This window comes from Pelmatolapia mariae, linkage group LG17 (assembly GCF_036321145.2).
Source record: "Pelmatolapia mariae isolate MD_Pm_ZW linkage group LG17, Pm_UMD_F_2, whole genome shotgun sequence".
NCBI lineage: Eukaryota > Metazoa > Chordata > Actinopteri > Cichliformes > Cichlidae > Pelmatolapia > Pelmatolapia mariae.
The window spans coordinates 1364813-1388517 of NC_086242.1; the positions used below are offsets into that span (position 1 = coordinate 1364813).

The window sequence follows — 23705 nt, forward strand, 5'->3', positions numbered from 1 at the left end:
ATTTTTCGGACCATAAGGCGCATTAAGCAAAACAAAACAGTCAGATAAGTCAAACTTTACTCAGCTCATTCTTCTTGCTTCCTCCACCTCTGTACTATTGATTCATTAATGTTGAATTCTCTGCAGCTGCTCTATTCCCATGTTGTTGCAGTATAGAGCAGGGCGATATGACCAAAAATATTTATCACGATATACATTTGAAAATTTGCGATAACGATATAACTGACGATATAATTGACACTAGACAAAATACTTTACAACTCCACAACTTTGATGGGTTTTTTTGCACTAATAATGTATTTTCACTTAAACAAGCAGCTGTTTTTTATGTGCATTAAAGTTATACAAAAATGTAACAGTGCTAATGCAAATTCCTTGCTGACAGTTTAACCAAAAGGCATTTCCAGTGGAAATTGGCTGACATATCCTCAGCATAATCATGTATAATATCCACAAAACTTAAAAAGGTTATACACACACAATACGGTAATATTATGTTGAAGCACAGTACGTATCACTCCGCGAGGCTCCTGCCTACGATAGCCGTAATGCTCCGACAATCCATCAAGCGATGCGGGTTCATAGCTTAGCAAAGTCGTACTAAAACATTTGACAGATTTTCGAGCGCCGTGTAGCACATAACATCGTTTCCAGGTCAGTAAACACAACCAGAGTTCATACATAAGGCGCACGGGATTATAAGGGGCACTGTTGATTTTCAGAAAAATCAAAGGATTGTGCCGTATTTTCCAAAAAACACGGTAATAACGACGGCCCGCTAGCATGCTCTACCAAAAATAGTGCTTTGTTGTGTATCTGACGGACAAAAGCTAAACCAGTTCCACACCACTGAAGTTGCAGCATTTTTTCAAACCAATGTTGGTTCATCTGTTTCATTCAACGATCCGCTTTCGCCCTTCTCATTCTCCGTCGCCGCCATGCTTTTTCCACCATGTGCGTATGAAAACAAAGGCACTGCGCATGCGCGTTTTACCCATATTCTATCGCCATATTTCATTTTCTTATCGTTGCCCGACATTATACCGGTGTTACTGTGAATGGTATGATATGGCCCAGCCCTATTGCAGTATATTAATGACTAACCTTGTATTGTGGATGGATTATCTCAGTTGTTCTCCTGACTGAAGTTTGGTCCGTTTACAGCATCCTGCCATGCGATTGCATTTGTCCCTAACCATCGGGAACCCTCACGTTAACTTTTATCGAGTGGAAAAAAGTTAGCGTTCATCCTCCAGCTTCACTGTGTTTATGCTATGCTAACATAGCTGTGTCGCTAGCAATCACGTAGCACATCATTATATACCAGCTAGCCCAACTTCAGTAACTCTACAAACGTCACTGCTGTTTAGTTTTCTGTCCTCCTTTATGTTGGAAGTGATAGCAGAGCTGTACGTTTGAATTTTTCAGAAATCTCTCAGTCAGAACATGCTATATCATGTTTAGGTGGAAGCTAGCGAGCTAACTTCCTGCTAACTTCTAACTCCGTTAAATGTAATAAATTCTGTTTTCTTGGATGCCTGGATGTTAAACTTAATTGTTACACCTGGTAAAGCAGCAACACTGATCATTTTATTACAGATGAAAGAATTTAGACAGTTTGTAACTCTCAGTGATGCTGCAGTGTTCGTTTGACTTTGGGACCTGAGGCTGATGGAGTTTAGGACCCAGATTCCTCCGCGAGGCTCCTGACTACAGTAGCCGTAATGCTCCGACAATCCATCAAGCGGTGCGGCTTCGTAGCTTACCAAAGTCGGACTAAAACATTTTTTGACAGATTTTTGAGCGCCGTGTAGCACATAAAATCGGTTCGAGGTCAGTAAGCACAACCAGAATTCATACATAAGGCGCACTGACGATTTTTGAGAAAATTAAAGGATTTTAAGTGTGCCTTATAGTAGGGCTGTTCGATATAACGATATGTATCGGATGACGATATAAAAACATCTATCGTTTCATTTTACGCTATCGTTTGTTTCGCGGTGTCGCAAAATAAACTGTTTATGACAATATTTTTTCATGGTTTTGATGGTCACTGTAGCAGCTATATTAATTCCTTAAAGTTCTCTCTTTCTCTTATATTTAATATAACCACACTACAGACGGACAAGCACCTGCTTTTATGCGTTGTCGTTAGCAACAACGACGGTAAAACCATCGCGTGTCCGCTTGTTTATTTTCCACATAAACCTTTCACAATAAAGCTCAAGATCCTGTTGAGACTTTTCAAAATAAACTGAATCACGTGAAAGAGTATGCAGAGTGTTTACGGATGAGAAGCAACAAAGAGCCGTCAGGTGCTAAAAAATAAACATTAGACTCAAACGTTAGAACAGGCTTTTCCCCGCAGCACGCATTGTAATCAATACTTACAAAGAAAACGGCGGCCGTTACAACTTATGTATAAAAATGTATCGTTTCATGCATCTGTTAAAACACTCCAGGTACACGACGCCCAGCTGGAAACACTTCACGCAAGTCGAGCTGCCCGAGATTCACAGAATTTACAGAAAATGTTAAATTTTTGTGATTTATATCGTTATCGGGACGATAGATGTCTTATATCGGGATATGAGATTTTGGTCATATCGCACAGCCCTACCTTATAGTGCGGAAAATACGGTACAGTTAAAGTGACCAGAGTGATGTCTGAAAGACCTCCAAGACCTGGAGCTGTGTGCCTGTGGTTGTGTTTGTGCAATTAACATACATGAATAAAAGCACTCACAGTAAATTTGATAATAATTTGAAATGTAAGAATAAAGTGACCTTTGTCAGCCTTTGTGTAACTGTCATCTTGGACAGGACCACGAGGTGATGTTCATCAAATAATCCAAAAATACGCACATGCACTCAGTTTTAGAAATGTTAAAGATCACATTACATATATTTATGTTGCAGTGTGATAGGACACAGCTCTACTGGCTAGTAATTAATGTTGAGTGGAATCCCAAACAATTCTTATAAATGAAGCAAAACAACAGGAATTCCTAATTTAATCTCCACACAATGGTATCGTGTGCAACAGTTCATAACTCCTGCGTGTGACGCTCGGTGTGAAAAGTAATCGGATGCATTTGTTGCATGAAGATGAGTCGAGGACGTTTTGATTCAGCTGTCATTCTGTTAAGCTCCGCTTGGCTTTGATTTCTAGAAATGAGGCTGATTTGTGGAGTTTTACAGATGCTGGGTAAATATAGGGCACAGTCCAGCCTCCGTGTGAGGGATGGTGGAACAGGTCTGACATCTCTCATGAACTGAAAAGGGAAATCCCTTCAGGCATAGACTAGAGAGGAGGGATAAGGGAGGAGGGCGAGAATGGAGAGAGGTGCGACCCCTTAGGGGTAACGGTATTCTCCGATCGTCAGATCCTTACACATACTCACATACAGCGATGCTCTGTCGGCGTGCCAGGTAATGCGCTCATGCAAAGAAGGACGAGTGCCTTAGGAATAAAAATAAACATTGAAATGTTTGTGTGTGTAGTTATGCTTCTGTGCATGTTTTATTCTCATGTGCAAGTTTATGTTTTTATATGATATTGGGACCAAAATTGGGAGTTTTTGACGACTGCAGTCGGTGTACTGCAGCCTGCTCACAACATGAGACAAATGGCATCACCAGGCTTGTTTGACTTGATTGCATTGCTGCATTAAAAAAAGGACAGAACATACATGTCTTCCCTAAAATACTTGCATGTAATGGAGAAGTTGTGAGGAGAGAAATGAAAGCAAACATATTTTATTTTGAGATATACCCGGGCAGAAATGTGGTGCTGCTTTTATATAGTTTGATTTATTCAGATTTATTTTCTGTGCCAACTTGTTGACACGGCTGCGACCGAGTTAAACTTGGTTTTCTAACTGCAGCCCCATTTTTAATCATCTCACAGTTTATAATCGTCATATTCAGAACCTGTTGAGCTGGTAGACACAGCTTCAGCTTAAAGAGTCTCCCTCCCTGGCAGCTTGATAACAAAGCACTCAACAGAGCAGTATTTGACCTCTGATTGGGGAGCAGCGCTCTGGATCTGGTTAAAGATTGCAGAACCCACCGCAGAAGCCACAGCGGGCTGAAATCGAACCGCAGCCAGACCAAAGCTTGATTTTTGTGGAGCCGTGTTTCCTTGGGCCCACTGTTACTGCGTGCTCGGTGTAGGCTTCCAGCTTCAGATTCATTTTCTTTTTTTTCTGCATCTGTTTGCACGAGATTACGTTTATGACATTAATGTGTTGAGTGAACCACAGTTTGTGTTTGTGTGTCTCTTTCTTTCCTCATCGAGCGCCAGGATTGAGTAAAGGTTGTTGTGGGTTCAGGGTCTTAGATGTTTCCATTACAAACTGTGGAGAACAGATGCTGATGCAGAGCATGGAAGAAGGCCTGGACCCAGAAAAGTCCCAAACATGAGCTCTTAGCAGTCAACTATGTAATGAGACATGCCTGGGAACTGCTCCTCTCACATTACTAATGATTTGGACATCTTGTGCTTGTCATTTCCTCTTAGACAAACTTCTTTGCTTACACAGGGTAACTGCATCAAACTATGCAAGTGAAAGGGAAAAAGCCTGCGTTGAGGGAATAAGAGAGGCTGCTGGTTTTTGTGTGATGGGCAAAGTGGACTCCAGATGTTTTCTGCTAAAGTTTAGTTCTTAGATGAGGAAAACGATGACAGTCCCCATCTCCAGCTCACAGAGAGTCGTGCTTTGTCATCTAAGAAGCAGACAGTGGCAGACTAAAAGGTAAAAATCATTTTATTATTTGGTCACATGGCTGCTCTGACATGTTAAATATGATTTAGGGCCACTCCTCACAGAGGCTGAACTGTCTCATAAAGCAAAACCGAACTGCATCTTTGTAAAATGGATTAAGGGATAGGACTCTGTTTCAGCTGTTTTATTGTAATTGCTAGAAGCCGAAAGTGTAATGAACATAAAGCGTGATTAACCGTCCACGTCTACTCTCGCTGCCTGAAAGAAGCTTTTTATTACGTTGCTGTTTCTCGTGTTATGCTTGATTAAGAGCTTCGGCCAAAGGAAACACAGCTGCCGGGAGCTAGATACTGGTATTTTATTAAAACCAGTATGTTTGCCAGGTCTATTGATTGTGATCATCTTTGACTCAAACGACTCAAAAAACAAATTAGATGGGCCTAAGCAGGGTTTGAGCTGTTTAACAAAGGAGGAGAAAATGCCTTTATTTGATAAAGTTGTGCACAGTTTCCATTGGTGTGAGTTTTATTTGGTCATTGTTGATGCAGGGTGCACCGATTAAAAGGAACTGATAAACACATAATCCTGATTAATTGGTCCCATCGATTCTTGTGATTTAGCACATAGCAGTAGTTAGCACGGTATTCCCTTGTTTAATTTTTTTTTTTAATGTGAAATTCCCTCGTTTGCCCCCGTTGTGTTTTCATTTCTTTATTTTTTAATGTAGGCCCCGTGGTCTCGCAGACAAACACAGCCACAGCCCCGTGGAACAGAATGTCGCATCCAATATCCTGGTGCCAGAGGTGATGCAGCTAATTTGGTGGTCAGTCAGTGACATGGCTAACAAACAAAGCCCTCGTTGGTCCTGGAGGGCAGGAAGCTCTGCTCGGCTGCGCAATACTCTGTTCTTCATTGTGAAAGACCAGGAGTTGTTGCCACAAGGGACTAATGCAGCCTAAAGCCTTGGGATCTTCACCTTACTGTGGTCTGCAACTCTGGGTGTGGATATTTTGGTGCACATGAAGTGAGGGTGTGCTTTTAAAAACAGTAACGGCGACAAAAACAATCTGTCCTCCATCCATTGTTTCATGGATTAAATGCTTTTTGCTTTTCTAATAATATACATGTGAGCTCTCTGTGAGATTATGGAGTCAGGTTTGATATGCAAATTTAAAAAGTTAATGGATATTCAGATTAGTCAGTGTCACTTATAAAAACAAATCTTGATGTTGTGTTACATAAAGCAAGTTTTGATTCGTGCACAGCCCCGCCCCCTGCGGTGACCCAAGTCACATGTTAACCTACTGTTTAAATTACACTAATTAATGGAAACTAAACTCTAAGACATTTTTATTTAGACATTTATTTCTGACTCCTTTGAGGAAACACAGTCACTTTTACTTTCCTCTGGTCACTTTGTGAGACTTTTGCATTTTAGTTCAGATCCAGAGTCACACTATGACATTAACTCAGCAGTCGAGGCGACGTTAAAAAACACGGCGTAACTTCCTGGTGGTAAAGAGCCGTGTTCTAAAATATGCGTGCTCTCAAACGGATAACGATTTCTATTACTGGGCTACGATCCGGCTACATGAGTGTTTTTAACTTTAAACGGCACTCAAAAAGTTATAATTCTCCAATTGTTTACCAGTCACACTTGGAAATATACCCATAATTAGACTGTTCTTGATGCAGTGATACGAGGGGAAACGCAGTCTTCGGCGTCGCTTGAAGATAGACAAACCAGTCTAAATGAAATGCTCTTGATTTCCTTTCACACGTTATGCATTCAGTTTCTAAGTGATTTTAACTGAGGTGTGATGGTGGTGCAGCGTTTTGAAAGGCTGTGAATGTAGTGAGCGTGCGCCTAAACCCCCAGGGTCCCCTGTGCTGAACGCCTGGGGGGTTCTCTCCTTCACACAGCCTGCTCCCTGACACACTGAGCTGGTTCTGAGGGATCACACAGCTGTCTTAAATGCAGCTCTGTTTTTGCATACTTTGCCCACACGGTTTTGTCTTTCTTTACACAGTCAGCAATTTGTCAATATACCTTGTTTATTCTCAGTGATTGACAGTATGAATTGGTTTTTACTTTAAAATGGGGGGGGCAGTTACTTTTTCTGTTGGTAGCATGAATGTCTGTCATTCTCCTTTTATCATTGAAATTGGAGTTTATCTTTTACAAGCCTGAGTGGAATGTATTTGTTTTTCAAGTGATTATTAGCATCCTCCTCGGCTGCCGTCTCTGGCTGATGAAATGAGCACATCAAACGGTGCTCTGTGCTAACGAAGCCGTGCAGGCTGGATGGCTGGCTGCCTCCTGCCTCTTACTGTAAGGCACCTGCTGAAGTGACAGACTGGCAACAAAGGGTCCCTCGCCGTCAGTACCGCTGTAGAGTGGGTAGGACAATGGAGCAGAGAGGTGGCCTGGGCTTTTAGCCGCGTGCCAACTCGTGTCCAAAGCACACAGGAGCGACGGAGCACGAAGGGGAGGAGGTGGGGAGGAGGAGAAGAGCAAGGGACACGGATAAAGAGGAGGAGAGTGGCTGACACCTGCTTGTGCTTGAGCTCTTTCCTCAATGGTGAACATCTTTAGACAGTGGCGGAAAATGAAAACGAGATCCGCGGGTATACAAACGCACAGGTGTGCGTGCGCGGGGAGACGCACAAACAAACAGGAAGACAGAGGAGAGTCCCGCGTTGTTAATGGGATTACTGGGTCATGGAAGGTCAGATGAAAGTGTGTTATGTAGAGGCTGCAGTAAGTGAATTGTACGTGTAAAGCAGCGCGCTGGATTGTGGGGAAATAAATCAGATCAGGCCTCACATGAAGCCCGGCTAACCGTGCTGTGCTATTTACTTCTGCAGTGAAATAATCATGAGGCTATAAAAATCTGAAGGTGAAAAATGTAAAGCGTGACTATAAATAGTTAGCAAGCCACATTATGGATCACCGGCCTTTGTAGCGTCTCGGTGGACCAACGTGCAGTTCTTTGTCTTAATTTCCTTTTTTTAAATATTATTTTTCTGTCCTCGCTCCACCAGTAAGAGGGTGGAGGTTGGTAACAGTATTACAAGCACACATTTCTACTTATAAAACATGAGGATTATTATTATTATTATTATTATGGGTGTTATTTATTTTTTCCATCGATGGCTCGTAGATGTGAAACGGAGCTTGAACCTCTGCTTGTTCTTGAACAGCGAGTCTGTCTGATGTCGGTGTTGTTGTTTGGATCTGTTCCCTGATTGACTTTATGCTTTTGTCACCAGATATGAGGAAATGGAAATTTCTAGATAGAGGGAGCATGTAATCTGTTTGGCTGCCTTTTTTCCACAGTTTTCCTTTTATCACACTGTTGATTTTTTTTTAGGACAATATAATGTCCTAACTTCATTTTTTTATTCCATCAAGTCTTGGACTGTCTTCCTCGAAGACCTCAAAGCCCGGCTCACACGCTGAGGTATAATTGGTCTTCTACCCCTCTCTGTCTGTCTCTCAGCTCACGGTCCAATGAACACGAGTGCCTGCACATTTGTGCTAATGATTTTGAATAGTGATTAAAATGAATTGGAAAGTGTGCTGCTTCTGTAGTATCTGGACCCCTCCATCATTAGTGGCTCTCTTCCTCTTCTCCTCTTTCTGTGTCATCACTGTTAGTGTAGCAGGGGTTTTGAGAAGAGGCCCGGGGTGGGCTTTCATGAGCGCAGACTCAAAGCTTTCTCCATTTCTTGTAATCATGGACACCACTCTTCCAGCACTTTCGCTGTCGTCTTCTGGCTCCTCAAAGGTGCCTTTGATTCTCTCACATCGTGCACTCGGGCCGGATAGTGTCACGTTATATTTTTCCTCTTTACCCCCCCCAGTCGCTTTCCTCTTCTCCTTAAACCCGAGGTCATCGGTTTGCGTTTGTATTTATTGTCCTCGGATGGAGAGCTGATTGTGCACTCTTCTCTTTGAGACGGCTAAATTTCAGGACCCTTCCCCTTCACTTTTTCCTTCATCCCTCCTCCATCCCAGTTTGCCTTGATCCACCTTTTTATAATCATCTCCCTCCCTTTAGCTCTCTTTGTTTTCGCTGTTCTCCTGTTTTAAATGATTTATGCAGAAAGGAGGAAATGAGGATTAAAGAGGAGCTGAAGCCAGTGCCGGTGTCTGTGGTACACACCGACTCTTTCAGGACCACGAGCACATCAGGGCTAACAAGCTGCTTTTTTCTGTCTGCTGGCAGTTTTCATAGTTTTGCATCTGTCCCTCTCTTTCCTGCACAATCTCGGCTTTATCCCGACTCAGTTTTCCAACTTGCACTCAGTTTCTTCCCATTTGAATGAAGATGTGCTTTTTCATATCAAGGTTGGGAAAGTTGTTGTCAACTATGTTACAGAAGCTTTCTCTCAGCCTTTTGGCAAATGGTTCACTGTTCAAACAGGAACTCCTTTTGCACAATTTTGCACGATTCTTCGAGACGGTCAAACTAGGGCTGAGCGATATGGCCTAAAATCCATATTGTGGTATAATTTGAAGCATGTGCAGTAATGATATACATCGCAATATATTCTTTTCTTCTGTATATACATGTCAAAATGACTGAACAGTATAGCATGCCATTTTAAGAACATTTACTGTGCAAAACTTTTTTTTAAAAAATTGTAAAATTACAAAACTTTTCAAATAATTTTTAAAACGTAACAGACCTTTTTCCAAACAATGTAACACAAAATTCTTAAATATCAAATAAAAATGAAGATAAATGTGCAAACGTTATATCTTTGTGGCTCTGTGGCGGTCCAAGGCCTGCCCTGACTAGCATGACGTGTCTGCTTTGTCAACGAGCAGCAGACCTTCAGAGCAGCTATTCCTTTTGTTTGTCGTGGAAACTGCATTGTCGGCATATCTGCTGAGAGTGGACACCGAGTGCTCTGCATGCACATGACTTACAACAACACAATCACTCTTGAAGTATAAGCAGTAATCCAATGTTAACAGCAGGTATTGTAGCCTCGTTCCATCATCAGTGAACTGTGCAGCAGTGTTTGTAGACGGGTTAAAAGTAGGCTGGTGCAGATATCTGCCCCCTCTGAGCTTCCATACTGACCGTTCTTCAAGCTCCAAAATTCAGCCATGTTTGTTTACACAAAGAGTCCAGAGCTTTAAAAAACCTGAGTGGATTCATTGTTTCTCACCTGAAATGAATGACCTTCTTCTTGGAGCTGTGTTGATGCCACCAGGCCAATCCATGACTGATAGTGTTCCTGTTTGTCTGGTTGTTTATTCGTTTTTTTCTTTCTTTGTCCTGTACAGGTATGTGTTACTGCACTGCCAATGTGTTTGGGATCATTGTCATGCTGAAGCCTTCCCAATTAAACACCTGCCAGATGGCATTGCATGGTGGATCAAAATTTCCACCATATAATCCCATCTGGTACTTTCTGCGTTGATAATTCCATAAATTTTTGACAAGATCCCAACACCACTGGCTGAAATCCTGATTTTCAGTCCAGTTCTTCTGTAATTTAGCAAAGCTTTGCCCTTTTTTCTTGTTTCCTTTCCTTAAGAATGGCTTCATTACAACCACCTTTCCACTGAAACCTTGCTAATGAGTGAAAATTTGTTAAAAACCAGCCAGAGGACAGAGGAAAACTTTGAAAGATATTTAGAAATCTATTGCTCAAGACAAGCGTAGGAATGAAAGAAGCTAAATATAAGGAAACGAGGCGTGGCTCAAGACTATTTCACAGCAGTGTAAAAGCAGGAAACAAATGCAAAAAACAAAATCAACAAAAACAAGATTTGAGATGGGAATTAAAAAAAAAAGGCAAATTAACAAATCTGGTGTGTGCTGGAAGTGTGAGAACAAATAAAACTGTTCAGTCCGTCTCCGCCTCGCTCTGTTTTTCCTTTCTCCTCTTTCATATAATTACCTCGGTGTGATGGGCCCACTGTGAGAATGCTGGGCTGGAGTCTCACATTAGATGGAACGCAGTCAGAAAACTGTGTTTGTTTTCATTGAGTGGTTGGTGGTCTGGATGGGGACGGTGTTTTCACTTTCCTCTGAAAACACCGTCGGTCTTTCAGATAGACTCACGGCGTCTCAGAAACAACATGTTTTTGTCCATTTACATTTCACAGACTATCTATAGTGGTGAAAATGTTTGTGCAAAAATAACTGTAATAAAGTCAGCCTGACAGAATATCAGTGTAAAAGGAAGATCTGTGAAAACAACGAAACAATAATAAAAGTAAAACTCTTATTCCAGGCAAACACCAGTCGTATGTGTGTCTACATATTTAGCATAAAATGGCTCTGCTTGTCTGTCCTGTTGTGTATTTGCAGCTGTCTCTCACCAAAGGTCCAAATGTGACTCTGACATGCATCTATGAATAGGTAGGGGATTTAGCTTTTAGCTGTTGCCAGAAAGGCAGCCACCATTTCTCACCCACATGACAGAAATGCAAGCAAGAGTGGCACATTGAGCTTCCATGTGTTTTGAAAGTCAGGAATTCCTGTCTGTGGTAAGCAACCTTTCGGGGATATCGAGACAACGAGAGGAACAGTGAAGAGGAATGTGTGATGAAAGGGATTTAGGAGATTTAAGGTCAGCGTGATGAAGCCAGTTGTGTTTTTGCGCAGTCACTGCTACAAGGTTTGCGTATTTTCCCCTGTTTACGCCTCCTGATCGAGTTAGATTTGTTAATTGTGTTGTTTCCTGGTGTGTGTTAATCTAACGTGGCAGTCTTAATTGATCTTGTTAACGTGGGATGTAGGAGGTGAAAGAACGTCTTCTGATGCCCTGCGGTTATTTTGACACTCAGGCAGTTAGAAACACAAGATGTTTAGGGAGCGAAGGAAGGGTGCCAGCCTCAATCTAACACAACGCGGGGCCGAAGTGCAAAGAATCACGGCAACAGCCGCGAAGGCCAGCTGGGTGGGTGACTCGAAAGTCCACTGTGACCGCGAAATCCAAATGTCACGACACACAGCTCGTTCAGAGTAAGAGGCCCCGACTTCACCTGGTATTAAAATATCCTGTAATAGCTAAAAGCTCTTGAATGATGATCTACTGATACTGATTTTAAAGTGTGGTTTGGGCGATAGATGCACAGATCAACAGCCTTTCAGGAATTCTTCACACTACGCTCGAACATTTCGCTTGTGCAAAATTAATATGGCACAACAAATGAGCGTTGGATATTGATATTGGTATTTGTTCTGGGTCAATATTCTGATACCAATCAAAAAGAGCAACATATGATGTAGGGCTGATGTACTGGTGCAGCCTGAGGCTCTGTCCAGATGTTCATGGGTAAATGTAGCCTTTTTCTCTATTTTTGTCTTCTGTGCACATGTTAACGCTCTGTTAGGACCTCCAGGGTGATTTTTGCCTCCTTTTGACTTTTTCAAACGATCTTGAGTGCGTCTGTCTGTTTAACATATTGGTGCTGCACGTTTGTGGCTCAGACATTTAAGGGGACATTCAAACAACCTTGCCAGGTGTTTATAAAAACCACCACAGCGGGTTGTTTTCAAAAATAGTTTTTCTCCAGCAGGTTTATTAATGAGTCAGGATCATTTAGTGTTTGACGCTGTTCTGCATTTAAAAACGTCGACCTTATTAATAAATGATCATTAACCATTACATAAGTAAAGAGAATCATATCGCCAGTATAGCCGATGTAAACGTTGGAAACGGGGTTGAGTAAATAATTTTGTGATCTTTCAAACTTACATGAGCATCAAGAAAAAGCTAATCTGTGGTTTTAGCACAGCAATGATTGCAAATGATGTGTTTGCTCAAAGTGCATAGACACACATCGTAAAAATATTAAACTGCCCAAAGAATCTGTGTATCAACCTATTAATCAGTTATATGGTTAGATAGCTATATAATTGCTCTATTGATCAGATGATTGATTGATATACACACAGAGACTGCTTTTCAGTGTTATTCTCATCTACATTACACCGGCACATTTTAATTGGCCCAGGGAGGCTCAATGCAACAGAGACAAGAGACTGTGACCAATACACGAGTGACACACCAACAGATCTGCAAACCGGCTTTAGAGGAAAAACATGCAAATGGCCCACTGTGAAGTGTGCTTTCTTTCCCTCCTGTGTGGAACTTTTCTTTTTACATGTTTGTGTGTGTGTGTGTGTGTGTGTGTGTGTGTGTCTGTGTGTGCGCAAGTCTGCTTGAGTGCTATTCCTGTGAATAAGTCCCTAAGAAGACAAAACCATGGTTGAGTTGTAATTCCTGGTATTTCTTTTATCCTCGGTTCCCAATCATTAGTCATTTGCTTCCTATCAACGAGCAGTCGGTATGAGTGCACGTGTGTGTGCACGCTTGTCCTTGGCTACATTTTTGTGATGCTGAAAACATACAAATATCTCACCTCATGTGTTGCCTCGTGGATGGCACATGGTTTGTGTTAAACAGGCGGGGTATCTTGTGTAAATCACAAGTAATTCTGTGTTAATTTTGAAACGGTGAGTGTAGACTGGAATCATAAGCTAATTTCAAGTGTGAATATAATTGTGCATCATAATTTTTAAAGCTGTAAATTATTCATTCAGGTGATTTTTTTCTATTATTGCATTGTCTGTGATGATGAGGCAAGCAACTTGTTGTGCTGCTCAGGGAAGTAGCTTCCTTCTAAGCCACATGCCAGGACGTGCAATTAAAGAAAAACATGACATATACACATACTGCACCTCCTCACCCCGAGGTGACCTATATTTTCTTGGAAAAGAGAAAATAAAGTGGAATTGCTTAAATCAGTAACTGGTGTAACCTGCAATTCCCAGGAAAGGTTCCTTGGGAGAATGCCAAGCAGCTTTATCTCTGCCGAAGCTCGGCCACGGCGCAACTCGAGAGGGACCCAGACAAAGAGTATCATATCCAAAGACGTGACCTAGGTTTCAGCTCTGCTGAAACTCAACACCGGGGCAACCGTTAGTTTGATGCTGCAGAACGAACATTGCTCCACATTTGAATACAATTTAATTGTACTGTTGAAGGGAAACGATCGACTTTTGTTTCGCCCGATGATCAGCGTTGCATCGTCTAACCGTGAGTCCTGTTTTGTTTGTGTGATTCGCAGAGGTGTACGGGATCAAGCTCCTAACACCATGGATATGGACACGCAGCCACAAGGACAGCAAGCAGCTGTGCCAGTGTTTCAACCCCAGGTAACCCCACGCACAGATGCACACTGCAACACAAGTCAGAAGGACTTAGGATCTGAAGTAGGATGCAGACTAAGATAAAAATGGAATTACTCAGCCTCGGCATCCCGTGGTCAGCACCTGTCTTAGCCTTTATTTAACAGATGTGTTCAATGCCGTTTAGTTTGATTATAGATTGAAAAATGATGGGAAATCCCTTCATCTGTTGTATTCCTCCTACTTCCTGTTTTAAACTGTAAATATTCCATGCTCATCTCTTCTCTCTGCATCAATCAGGATGTATCTTTCAGCCTGATCTTCATTCAGACCACTGTAGCCTGTGTAAGACAGACAGTGGATGAATGTTGAGTTGTTACTATTGATCAGAGATCTGGAGGCTGCCAGAGCCCGGCCTCCTCGCAAGCCTCTTTTGGTTCGATACAACTCAAGTTTGCTCTGTGCAGATCAGGCCATTGTTGGATTTTAATATCGTCTTCCAACTTCAGGCGCATTGATTTCTTTACAGAAGGATGTTTTTGCCTCCATAAGTATTGAATAGACTTTAAACAAAGAAGATCATCCATATGCCCCAGAGTAAACGTGGAATCTTTTTGAGAAAGAAGCACTAAAAATAGGCTCCGTACTCGTTGTTGTTTTTGTTTCATTTTTTTATTTATTTATTTTTTCAATGCGTATGCAAGGGCACGGCAACATTAACACTGGAACTGCCAAGGGGCTTGATTATTCTGAGATTTGTAATTGCAAAATTAAGGATAATTGGGTTGCACACAGAAGAAAGTCAGATAAAAGCTCTAATAATTAATTTGACTTAGGCAACAGTCCCCCCACGCATGCACACACATACAGTAGATCTCCAGCTGATCTCCCAGCAGTTCGTTACGTGTTGTTGTTCAGTCTTAATGATCTCTCTTTCTCTCTCGCTCTGTGTTGTTCAATCTATTTCTAGCAGTTTACATCAGTGTTAATTCTAGGCTCACCTCTTTCGCTTAGGTACTTGGGAGCACGGTGAACTTTCCATATTGCATCATTTTTTCAGTCTCACAGAACATGTTTGAACCGCTTCCACATTCAGCGGAAGATGGAGATGGAGTCAGATTATGTAGATGACTGTCTAACCAGCATCCAGATGGGTGTCTTTCAACAAGTCCTGTATCCGTTTCACAGTTTTCCTAAGGTTCAGTCTACTCGGCAGCAAAGGGAGAAAAAAACCCTACCAGCCTCTTCCTGGAGAAATCTGAATTGTATATGTGATGAAGGATATTCTGTATCACTTGCAATATAATTTCTCTCGGTCCCGGAGGTATGATGCATATGCATTAGTTAAACGAGATGAGCTGGTAAGATGTGCATTTTTAATGGTGCATTTGCTCTTGAGTGAGTGGGAGGGTTAGTGGGGACCCCCCCACCCTCCACCACCATCCCCCCGGAGTTTGATCGTCACTGCAGAGTTTGACAGACACAGATCTGTCTGTAAGCGCTGAGACAAGGTGGTGTGGTTGTGGAGTCGATTGAGAGGAGAAGGAGAAGAAGAAGCACCTTTGGGGTGAATCCTGCCGGTTTGACTGCCTGCCTGGCTCGCTGGCTGACTGGCTGAGGATGAATATTGCATGGTGCCTTCTCAAGGGGGCTGGTGACTGGTGAGAGTGGGAGTCGCTCCCCCCCCCCTCACCGCAGGGCTGCGAGTTGCCGTGTCTGCCTCTTCTTGTATTCCTGGCTGTCTTATCGTATATCCGTCTCTGTCTGTTTTGGACTACATCCGAGCTAATTCCACATATTTTGTAAACACTGTTTTCATGTGAAAATGACGTCTGTCCACAGAGTCTGATAGTATTTTGGTCGAGATCTCTTGAGACCGTATTTCTTCCTGTTTATCCTGGTTTGAGATTAAACTGACATTACTGATGACAAAGCTCTGCATCACAGCCAACATCTGCACAGTGGTGAGAAAGAAAGTGTATTCATGGAGTCTTGGATTAAACATCTGGAGAGCTTAGCTGATAATTTAGTTATTTTAATATATGCACTTTTTATTTTTTCATTGCTGTTTATAAATATGTTAAAAAGATGAAGAGTTTTGGTTTTATAATTGTGAACTGGTCTTGTTCTACTTTTTCACTGATGTCTGCGTCGTAGGTCATTTTCTCTTTCTTCCTTTTTTGCCTTTGATTTTTCTGGTGTTAACTGTTAAGTCTCCACATCCACAACAAATAGACGTGCACCCACTGATTATTAACTCTGGAGTCTATTTTTGAAAACCTCTGCTGTCTAAAAAGCTGTTCACTGCAGGATAGCATGCCAGAGCAGAGTGACGAGCTTTCAACTTTAGCCTTCCTCGTACATCTGTGCCCCGAGTTTCTCTTTCCTGGCGTCTGCATGCCTCTCAGTCTCTCTCCGTGTGAGACATCACCTCTCTGCTGCCGCTGGCCTTTCTGTGGCAGCCGTCGGCACTGCTGGGCTGTCACGTCGGCCCTCTCTTCTCTGCTGCTTGTCCCCCACTGCCCCCCACCCTATCTTTATCCCGTCTTCCCGTTCCCTCTTCCACTCTCCATGTGTCTTGTCAGTTGTGTTTGGCAATGGTGTCATTATCGGGCAGCCCATATCACACCTCCTCCAATGAGCTGTCTGTCTGCTCCCCGTCTGTCTCTCGCTCTACTTTCCTCTCTCCTTTTCAGTCCCCCTGCTAGCTCGTGGTGGCTGTGTGTCACCTTTATACCCGAGACATTCTGTCCCTCACCGACGTTACCCATAATGCCTTGCACAGCTGCCACTTTATCTTCATGTCCTGCAGCTTGTCCTCAAGCTGGAATAATGTGAATGATGTGAGCGTGTTGTGAGTGTTGACCAGTATGTTTTATTTTATTTTATTTTTTTAGACAACAACACTGATGTTGCTGATTATCAGTAATTGGGGACATAAACACAATATTTGGAAACATTTACAGTTAAAAATCTTTGGGCCAAAATTTAGAAGAGCTCAAAACTTAGTTTCAGTTATTTAAATAGCAACAATAGCTGAGACATTCAAAGTCAGGCTGCTTTTTTTTATTGATAACTACTGTAGTAATATATGAACTAATTGCAAGTAAACCGTAGGCTAAAAATAGCCTATTTATGATTACACTGCTGTCTGTGGTTACATTGTAGTCACCGTGGACCCACATGATGACGATGATGATGATGATGTGCAGTAGCACTAAATAAAAATTTTAAAAAATTTACCAGTTCTTTAAGTTTTTACTTGGATCTGAAGTTGTTCTATTTTAACGAGTTAATTTTCTTCTTTGTAAAACACCTCACCTGTCTCTCCTGTGCACACCTTCCCCTTCACTCTTCATCGACTAAAGCATCGGGTGGGAGACGTGATAAAAGAGCCTTTTCCCAAATGTTGTGACGTTATGCTCTGTTTTTATTTTTTTAACATCCATCCTAAAGTGAGAAATATCCTCTTTCTGTTTCCTCTCATCTGATGATGACTGTGAGCGATCGGTGTAGCCGCGTGACGCACAAATGAAGTTCAAAGTCCAGCTGTGAGCCTCTGTGCACGCCCATGTGTGTCCACATGTGTCGCTGTTACAGGTGTTTGTGGTATGTGGAGGTACAACATCAAGCTATGGCTTTGCACATTTAATTAATAATGAATCTCAGCGTAATGACAATATTATTTCAGTGCATTGTTGGGGAAATGGGATCAAAATTGCCGTGATCGCCAAGCTGCCTCCATCCCTGACATCGTCGTCCGTCAGCACAACCCCGACACAGACTACCCAAAACAAACAGACATTCAATGACCTCCTTCATCTGCAAAGACCCATGTCTATGCGACAGTGTGGGAAATAAGCGCTTTTGTTTGACACTTTAGGCACCGGAAACCCTCCGCCATCGAAATGTTTCTGTTCGGACAAAGTCGTACCCTGGCGCTACGGAGAAGTGGAGCGTAAAGAGGACATTCAGAGTTCAGCAGAAAGAGTTGCATTAACTTGCAACATGTTGAGGTCACAGGCTGTGGATTCATTATGTGACTGTAACAGCTCACTATCTCACAGAGGACTGGCGACCGCTAACGTCCAACATTCCTGTAATAGTGGATTAGTGCTGACAGTTAGTGTGGTCTGTACTACAGTACAGAGCCCGGGCTGTCAGGTGCAACATTCAGGACAGGTTTGGACCGTGATGGTCAGTCTGTGACTTTTGCACCAATAAAAATAAAATAGTAACAGACTTAGAAGTTTGTCTTATTAATTTAAAAAGATGTTGGGGACAAAAAGATAACATTGTATCTATCACAGTATTTGTTACTGTAATATTAAACATATTGCAAAGTGTTTAAAATTGCAGTAACGGGTGCTGCTTTACCTCAGTGGTTGAGGAGGCGACCACAAGCCATAGAGCCAAATGCACGGTCTTCCACGACTCCCAGCTATTCGGTCTCCTCTTCAACATAACTGTCGAAAAAAGGATTCCCACCTTTACTTTCACTGCAGACTCGTGACCTGCAACCTTTCACAGAGTGTGTGGGTCACACATTGATCGAGAGCGGTGACTGCAGATGAGAAAAGGCAGTTGCATCAGAGCCATTTTTAATTTATTTCATCAGAAGTTTTATAAATAAGAGCTGAAGCTACTGAATCACAACTTCAACAGATAGCCAGGCTGTCAGTGTGACTGCTACACTTCATGATACAAAACATATATAGGAGAGAAACCTGTAAGTATATATTTTGAATGAGATGGTAACAGTATGCGTTGGATTATTGATATGTGAACTATTATTGATATAGTTCTCTGTATGGGTAAGACGACACGGCCTCCACGTGCAAAAACATTTTGGGATAATGATATTTTTCAGGGGGAAAAAAAAGGAAAACTGAGTGTTTTATTTCTTTTTTGCTCTTCATGTGGGTCCAAGCTGGAAAAGCACAATTTGGATTGTGATACAAACAGGGAAACTGTGTGTGTATTTTATTTAAATTCAGGATGTACCATGTGTGTATAAACAACAGCAGGATAAAGTGGTTGCATAACCATCAACAAATTTTCAGGTCGACTGTCAGAGGTGGGTCATATGGGTTCAAAATTAAATCGCAATAATCGTATTTTTGACCACATCGAAAGAAAATGCTGAACATTTTATTAATGCTTGCAGCTTGCAAGCAGCAGCATTTATAAGTGCATGTAAATCCATGTCACACTTCCTAATTCAAAGAGTGCCTGTATGGAAATTATAGTACAGTAGTACTGAGACAACATTATATCCAGCGGCACACAATAAGTCAAGTGTAAACAGAAAAGTGGTTTTACCTGGAAATTTGACATAGAAATGTAACTTTTCAACACTTTATCATTTCTTTAGTTTACTCGATGGTGTGTTAGCCTAAAGCAGCTAAACAAGTTTGTCGTTTCCATGTTGAGCAAGAACAATTTTCTTGCATATTTTGCAAAGTGCTCTGCTTTTCAGGAGTTTCCTTTCTAAGCACTAAATTGTCACCGGAGGCTTTTGCTCTCAGACATGCCTGGGCCTGAGTCGTTGCTGTGACGTTGTGTAGTGAGGTTTTTATATGTACAACTTTACATCCAGTATTATTGCAGCTCCAGTCACATACCAATGTTTCATTGACATAATATTGGTCAGTTTTTTAGATTTAGTGTTAACAGTAAGAGAGGGATGGAGATAAATTCATTTCCCACTTCCAGTATAAACTAGAGATGGCACGATACCACTTTTTTATGTCCGATACCGATACTTAATATCGGATCGGTCCATCTCTAGTATAAACCCGCCTCGACGTTTCAGGTAAACGGGTAAAATTTCATAAACACATAACCTGATCGTTATTGCTTTTTAAAATGATTTCTTTTTCAACGTGAATTAATATGTGTAAAAAGAATAATGGAGGCAGGTTTTTTTAATGTGGTACTTATATTAACTTAACAGTTGCACTATTTGCATTAGAAAAACACAAATGGACAGTGCTTAGGCGCGGTCGGGGCTCGGTTTAGTCGACCGGTCTTGGCATTCTCTGGCAGATGTTGCACACAGACACATAAATATAAATGCGAGCCCTGATTAACAACCACGTTTGTGTTTGAGGTCATGATATTTGTCCGTCACATGAACAGTCAGATTTAGATCCTTCCAAAATCCTCCTCTCCCGTGTTTGGCCAGACCGTGACCTCTGCGTCACTCAGGGACGTTCCTCTGTGACTTCCTTTGTAGGTGTGTGTGTGTGTGTGTGTGTGTGTGTGTGTGTGTGTGTGTGTGTGGGTGTGTGGAGCCTTGTCTTTCAGCTGGGAGCTCCTGATTGTGTGACACCCATGTGCAGCAGATGAGACGGCCTGTCAGTCAGCTGTGGCCTGGCTGCCCTTTGAAGGCCAGGCCAGGGGGCGAAGAGGTGCCGCAAATGGCCTGTGAAGTTTACATACACTGCCCACTGCTAAACAGATTAGCTCTAATGAAGTGTCTAATGTCGGGGCCACTGGCTGACATAATCCTGCCTGGCAGCCCGGCCCCTTGGCTGCCAGAAAAGCCGCCCTCCCTCCAGCCCTCTCTTCCGCCCTCGCATGGCCTCTGCTGCCACCCAGGGCGACTCCACACGGGGAGGTGCCCACTGTTAATCACGCTGGACAGTGTGCGATCTGACATGCAAATGTAGGTCATTGCATATGTAAATGTGTGATTACGAGGCTGGCATGCCAGGACACATTAGCAAGACTGTGCTCTCAGCAGGCGGTTGTCACAGCGCTTTAGAGGCTCATGCTAACATTTGTCAAGCTACCACGCAGCGAATGAAAGCAATGCCCTCTTGTCCTCCCAGCTCCATCCTTTGCTCTCTCTCTCTCTCTCTCTCTGTCCATCCCACTGCAACTTTGCATCACTGCTCCTGTCACATTATGCGAAATCATCCTCCAATATGGTTGCATTTTCAGTGCAACACACCTTGGAGATAATAACGAGTATGTATAGGTTTAATTGAACTAACTCTCCATAAAATGTATGGATATAGATCTTTCAGTCATCTTTCAGATGTTGGTGTTTTCTGTGTTGTCGTAGTGAATCCTCGCAGTCCCTCCTTTAGACCTACGGTTGTGTTGAAGGGTTTGTTGTGGATTGTGGAAGAGTGCATCATCTGTGAGTCCTGACAGCTCGGGATGACGGCGGTGTCATGCTGAAAAATGCACACACCTCAGCGGTGTTAATTGGGCAGGGCATTTGATTGGCTCACGCCTCTTCCTTTGGCTGTCAGCTGCAGAAAAACATTGAAACGCATGAATCGGTGCGCCCCCCCCCCCCCCCCCCCCCCCCCCCCCAAAAAAAAATAATCATCCATTGTAGTGTTAACAGTCCTGTTTGATATTGTGCTTCTCACCATTGTCTGAATTTTATGCCTTTTTATTCTTATTTTACTTGTTTTTTTGCAGAAATGTTATGATTTTTGGCCTTTGAATAAATTCTTTCAGGTCATTTCTTTCTGATATTTTCGTTGGCTTTGTTTTTTATTTTAACGATACCTCGTGCCTTTCTCTCAGGTGAGTCAGCTGCATCGTGTATGTTTTTCAGTGGTTGCCCACTGTAACTTTGTGGAGAGCGAACAGCTGTAACGACACACCCTTCCTGTGTGTTTTAGCGCCCAGCAGATTCATTTTTGACCCTCTCCACCTTTTTATTTTCCTCCCCTCGGTCCTAGGTCACTCGCCCCCTGAGCTGCTCCCACAGCAGCGCTGGCAGCAGCACTGGTGACATGCAGCATTCTGATATCTGTCACCTTGTGTTTGCTCCTGCTGACGCCTTTTACAAGTTTACCAAAAGGCTGAAAAGGTCACACAGCATGCTATGTGTATTATTCACACATTATATCCAAGGGGCTCATTCTGGTTTATTTTTGAGTGTTTTTAATTGCGGAGGTGAGTGACTCAGTAGGTACAATCACTCACGCAGTGAGGAGAGGTGTGGAGTACTTTGTTCTGTGGCCCAGTGCCAGATTATCAGTGATGGGACTCGACAGATGAAGGAAGAGGATTTCGCGGGTGCCGTGAGATCAAACACAAACAGAAAAAACACTTGGATTAAATAATATGAAGCCTATATTTACGTGACTAATTTCCCCGTCCTCATTGGAAAATAGTTAACTTTGCTCTGCACTGTTTTTGCTGCAGAACAGCGTGTTAGCCCCCTTAGATGTTGCAAGGTGTAAGTGCACGGTCTAATAAAATATCATGTTACTGTAGTAATAAAGCGTTACATTTGGCATACACTACATGATACCGTTTTGCTACCTGCAAAAAGTTGAATTGATTAAATGAAGCGTTTAATGAGGCAGATCTCCGGGGGATTTGTGCGTACGCGTGTAAATAACAGGAAGTAAAGATTTTCCTTAGCTAACAGTCTTCAGTGTGACTCTGTGAATGATCGTCCTTAAAGACCTTTGTGAGCATCTTTGGCAGCGTCTAACCCACATCCTCCAGCCCTCATCGTTTTTTTTTTAATCTTTCAGTAATGCAGAGATGGTTTCACTTCAGTGACAAACTAGTGGCAACAGCAAAAATCCTGCAAATACTTTGTTTTTATTTGTTTTTCTCTTATACAGAGAAAGAGAGAGAGTGTGCACGTGTTCATGGACTGATATATGCATGCGTTTTTCCTGCTTCCTCCAGAAACCGTTGCAGCCAGATATGGGCCATAATTCACTGGCTAACTTCCAGATTGAGAAGAAGATTGGACGCGGCCAGTTCAGCGAGGTGTACCGAGCGAGGTATCTGCTGGACAACACGTCCGTGGCCCTGAAGAAAATTCAGGTGAGGAGCGCAGCGACACATTTAGCCCGAGTTAAATCTGTCACGAGGCCAATGCTAATATATTCACACCAGCGGGTGTTTCGGTCCTTGAAGTTCACCTCAGCCATACACAGAGCATTTACAGTAGTAGAAGCTCACATATAAATACTGCTGCTGTTTCTGGACAAACACGGCTTGGCCACACTCGGTGAATTCGACTCGTCACTATGTAGAGAAATTAAAGAGAATGTAATTGTGAATGTGTTAGTGCCGCCAGAGCGGTCAGCATATTCAACAAAGTCACATTTGTGAGTTATTTGCCTGTGAAGTGCAATTTGACTCACAGTGTGACTCTGCACTTGTGTGTATCTGCACTGGCAGTATCTGTGGTATTCACTGCCTTCTACACTCGCACACATTGATAAGAGGACACGTTGTGTACACACACACACACACACCTCAGATATACGGGCTTGTTACTCAGATATGAAACACCTGTAGACACTCCAGCGCCACCCTCTAGATAACAGTAACCATGTTCTCTGTTTAGTGTTTTTTCCACCCTTAGTTTTCTACATCTCTCCATCTTACATTTTTTGAATATGTCATAACACCTCCTCTCTGTCCTCTCTCACCCTCTCTCTCTCTCCCCTTTTGATCTCTTGATAGATATTCGACTTGATGGATGCCAAAGCTCGGCAAGATTGCATCAAAGAGATAGATCTCCTTAAGGTAAAGAACCAGAGAAGAGGGAGACGGCGCCATGCGCTGCGCTCTGTTCTCTTAAGGTGCCTCAGCTGAGACCTTCTACCACATGAAAACAATTGATCTGCACCAGACGGCGTGGATCAGTGTGTGCGTGCGTTTCCTCGGATTGTTACAAATGCAGAGGGGTGTTGGAGCATTTGTGCACACAAGTGAGAATGTGAATAAGTACGTGTGTGTGTGTGTGTATTGCTTTCTCCTTGAGCATCTGTGTGTGTGTGTGTGTGTGTGTGTGTGTGTGTGTGTGTGTGTGCGC

General features: G+C 42.6%; 1 protein-coding gene across 2 annotated transcripts in view; it reads left to right on the forward strand.

Annotated features, from left to right (window-relative positions):
* The window catches only part of nek7 (NIMA-related kinase 7), a 60057-nt gene that overhangs the window by 9450 nt on the left and 26902 nt on the right, over positions 1-23705 (forward strand). Inside the window, exons 1-4 of one of the 2 annotated variants that reach the window (XM_063460126.1) lie at positions 4606-4757; positions 13831-13918; positions 22565-22705; positions 23354-23416. In XM_063460126.1, the coding sequence (XP_063316196.1) occupies positions 4672-4757; positions 13831-13918; positions 22565-22705; positions 23354-23416 (378 nt within the window). In that variant the 5' untranslated portion in view covers positions 4606-4671. Of the gene's footprint in view, positions 1-4605; positions 4758-13830; positions 13919-22564; positions 22706-23353; positions 23417-23705 lie in introns of those variants that run through there. The other variant, XM_063460127.1, reaches the window with a different exon arrangement.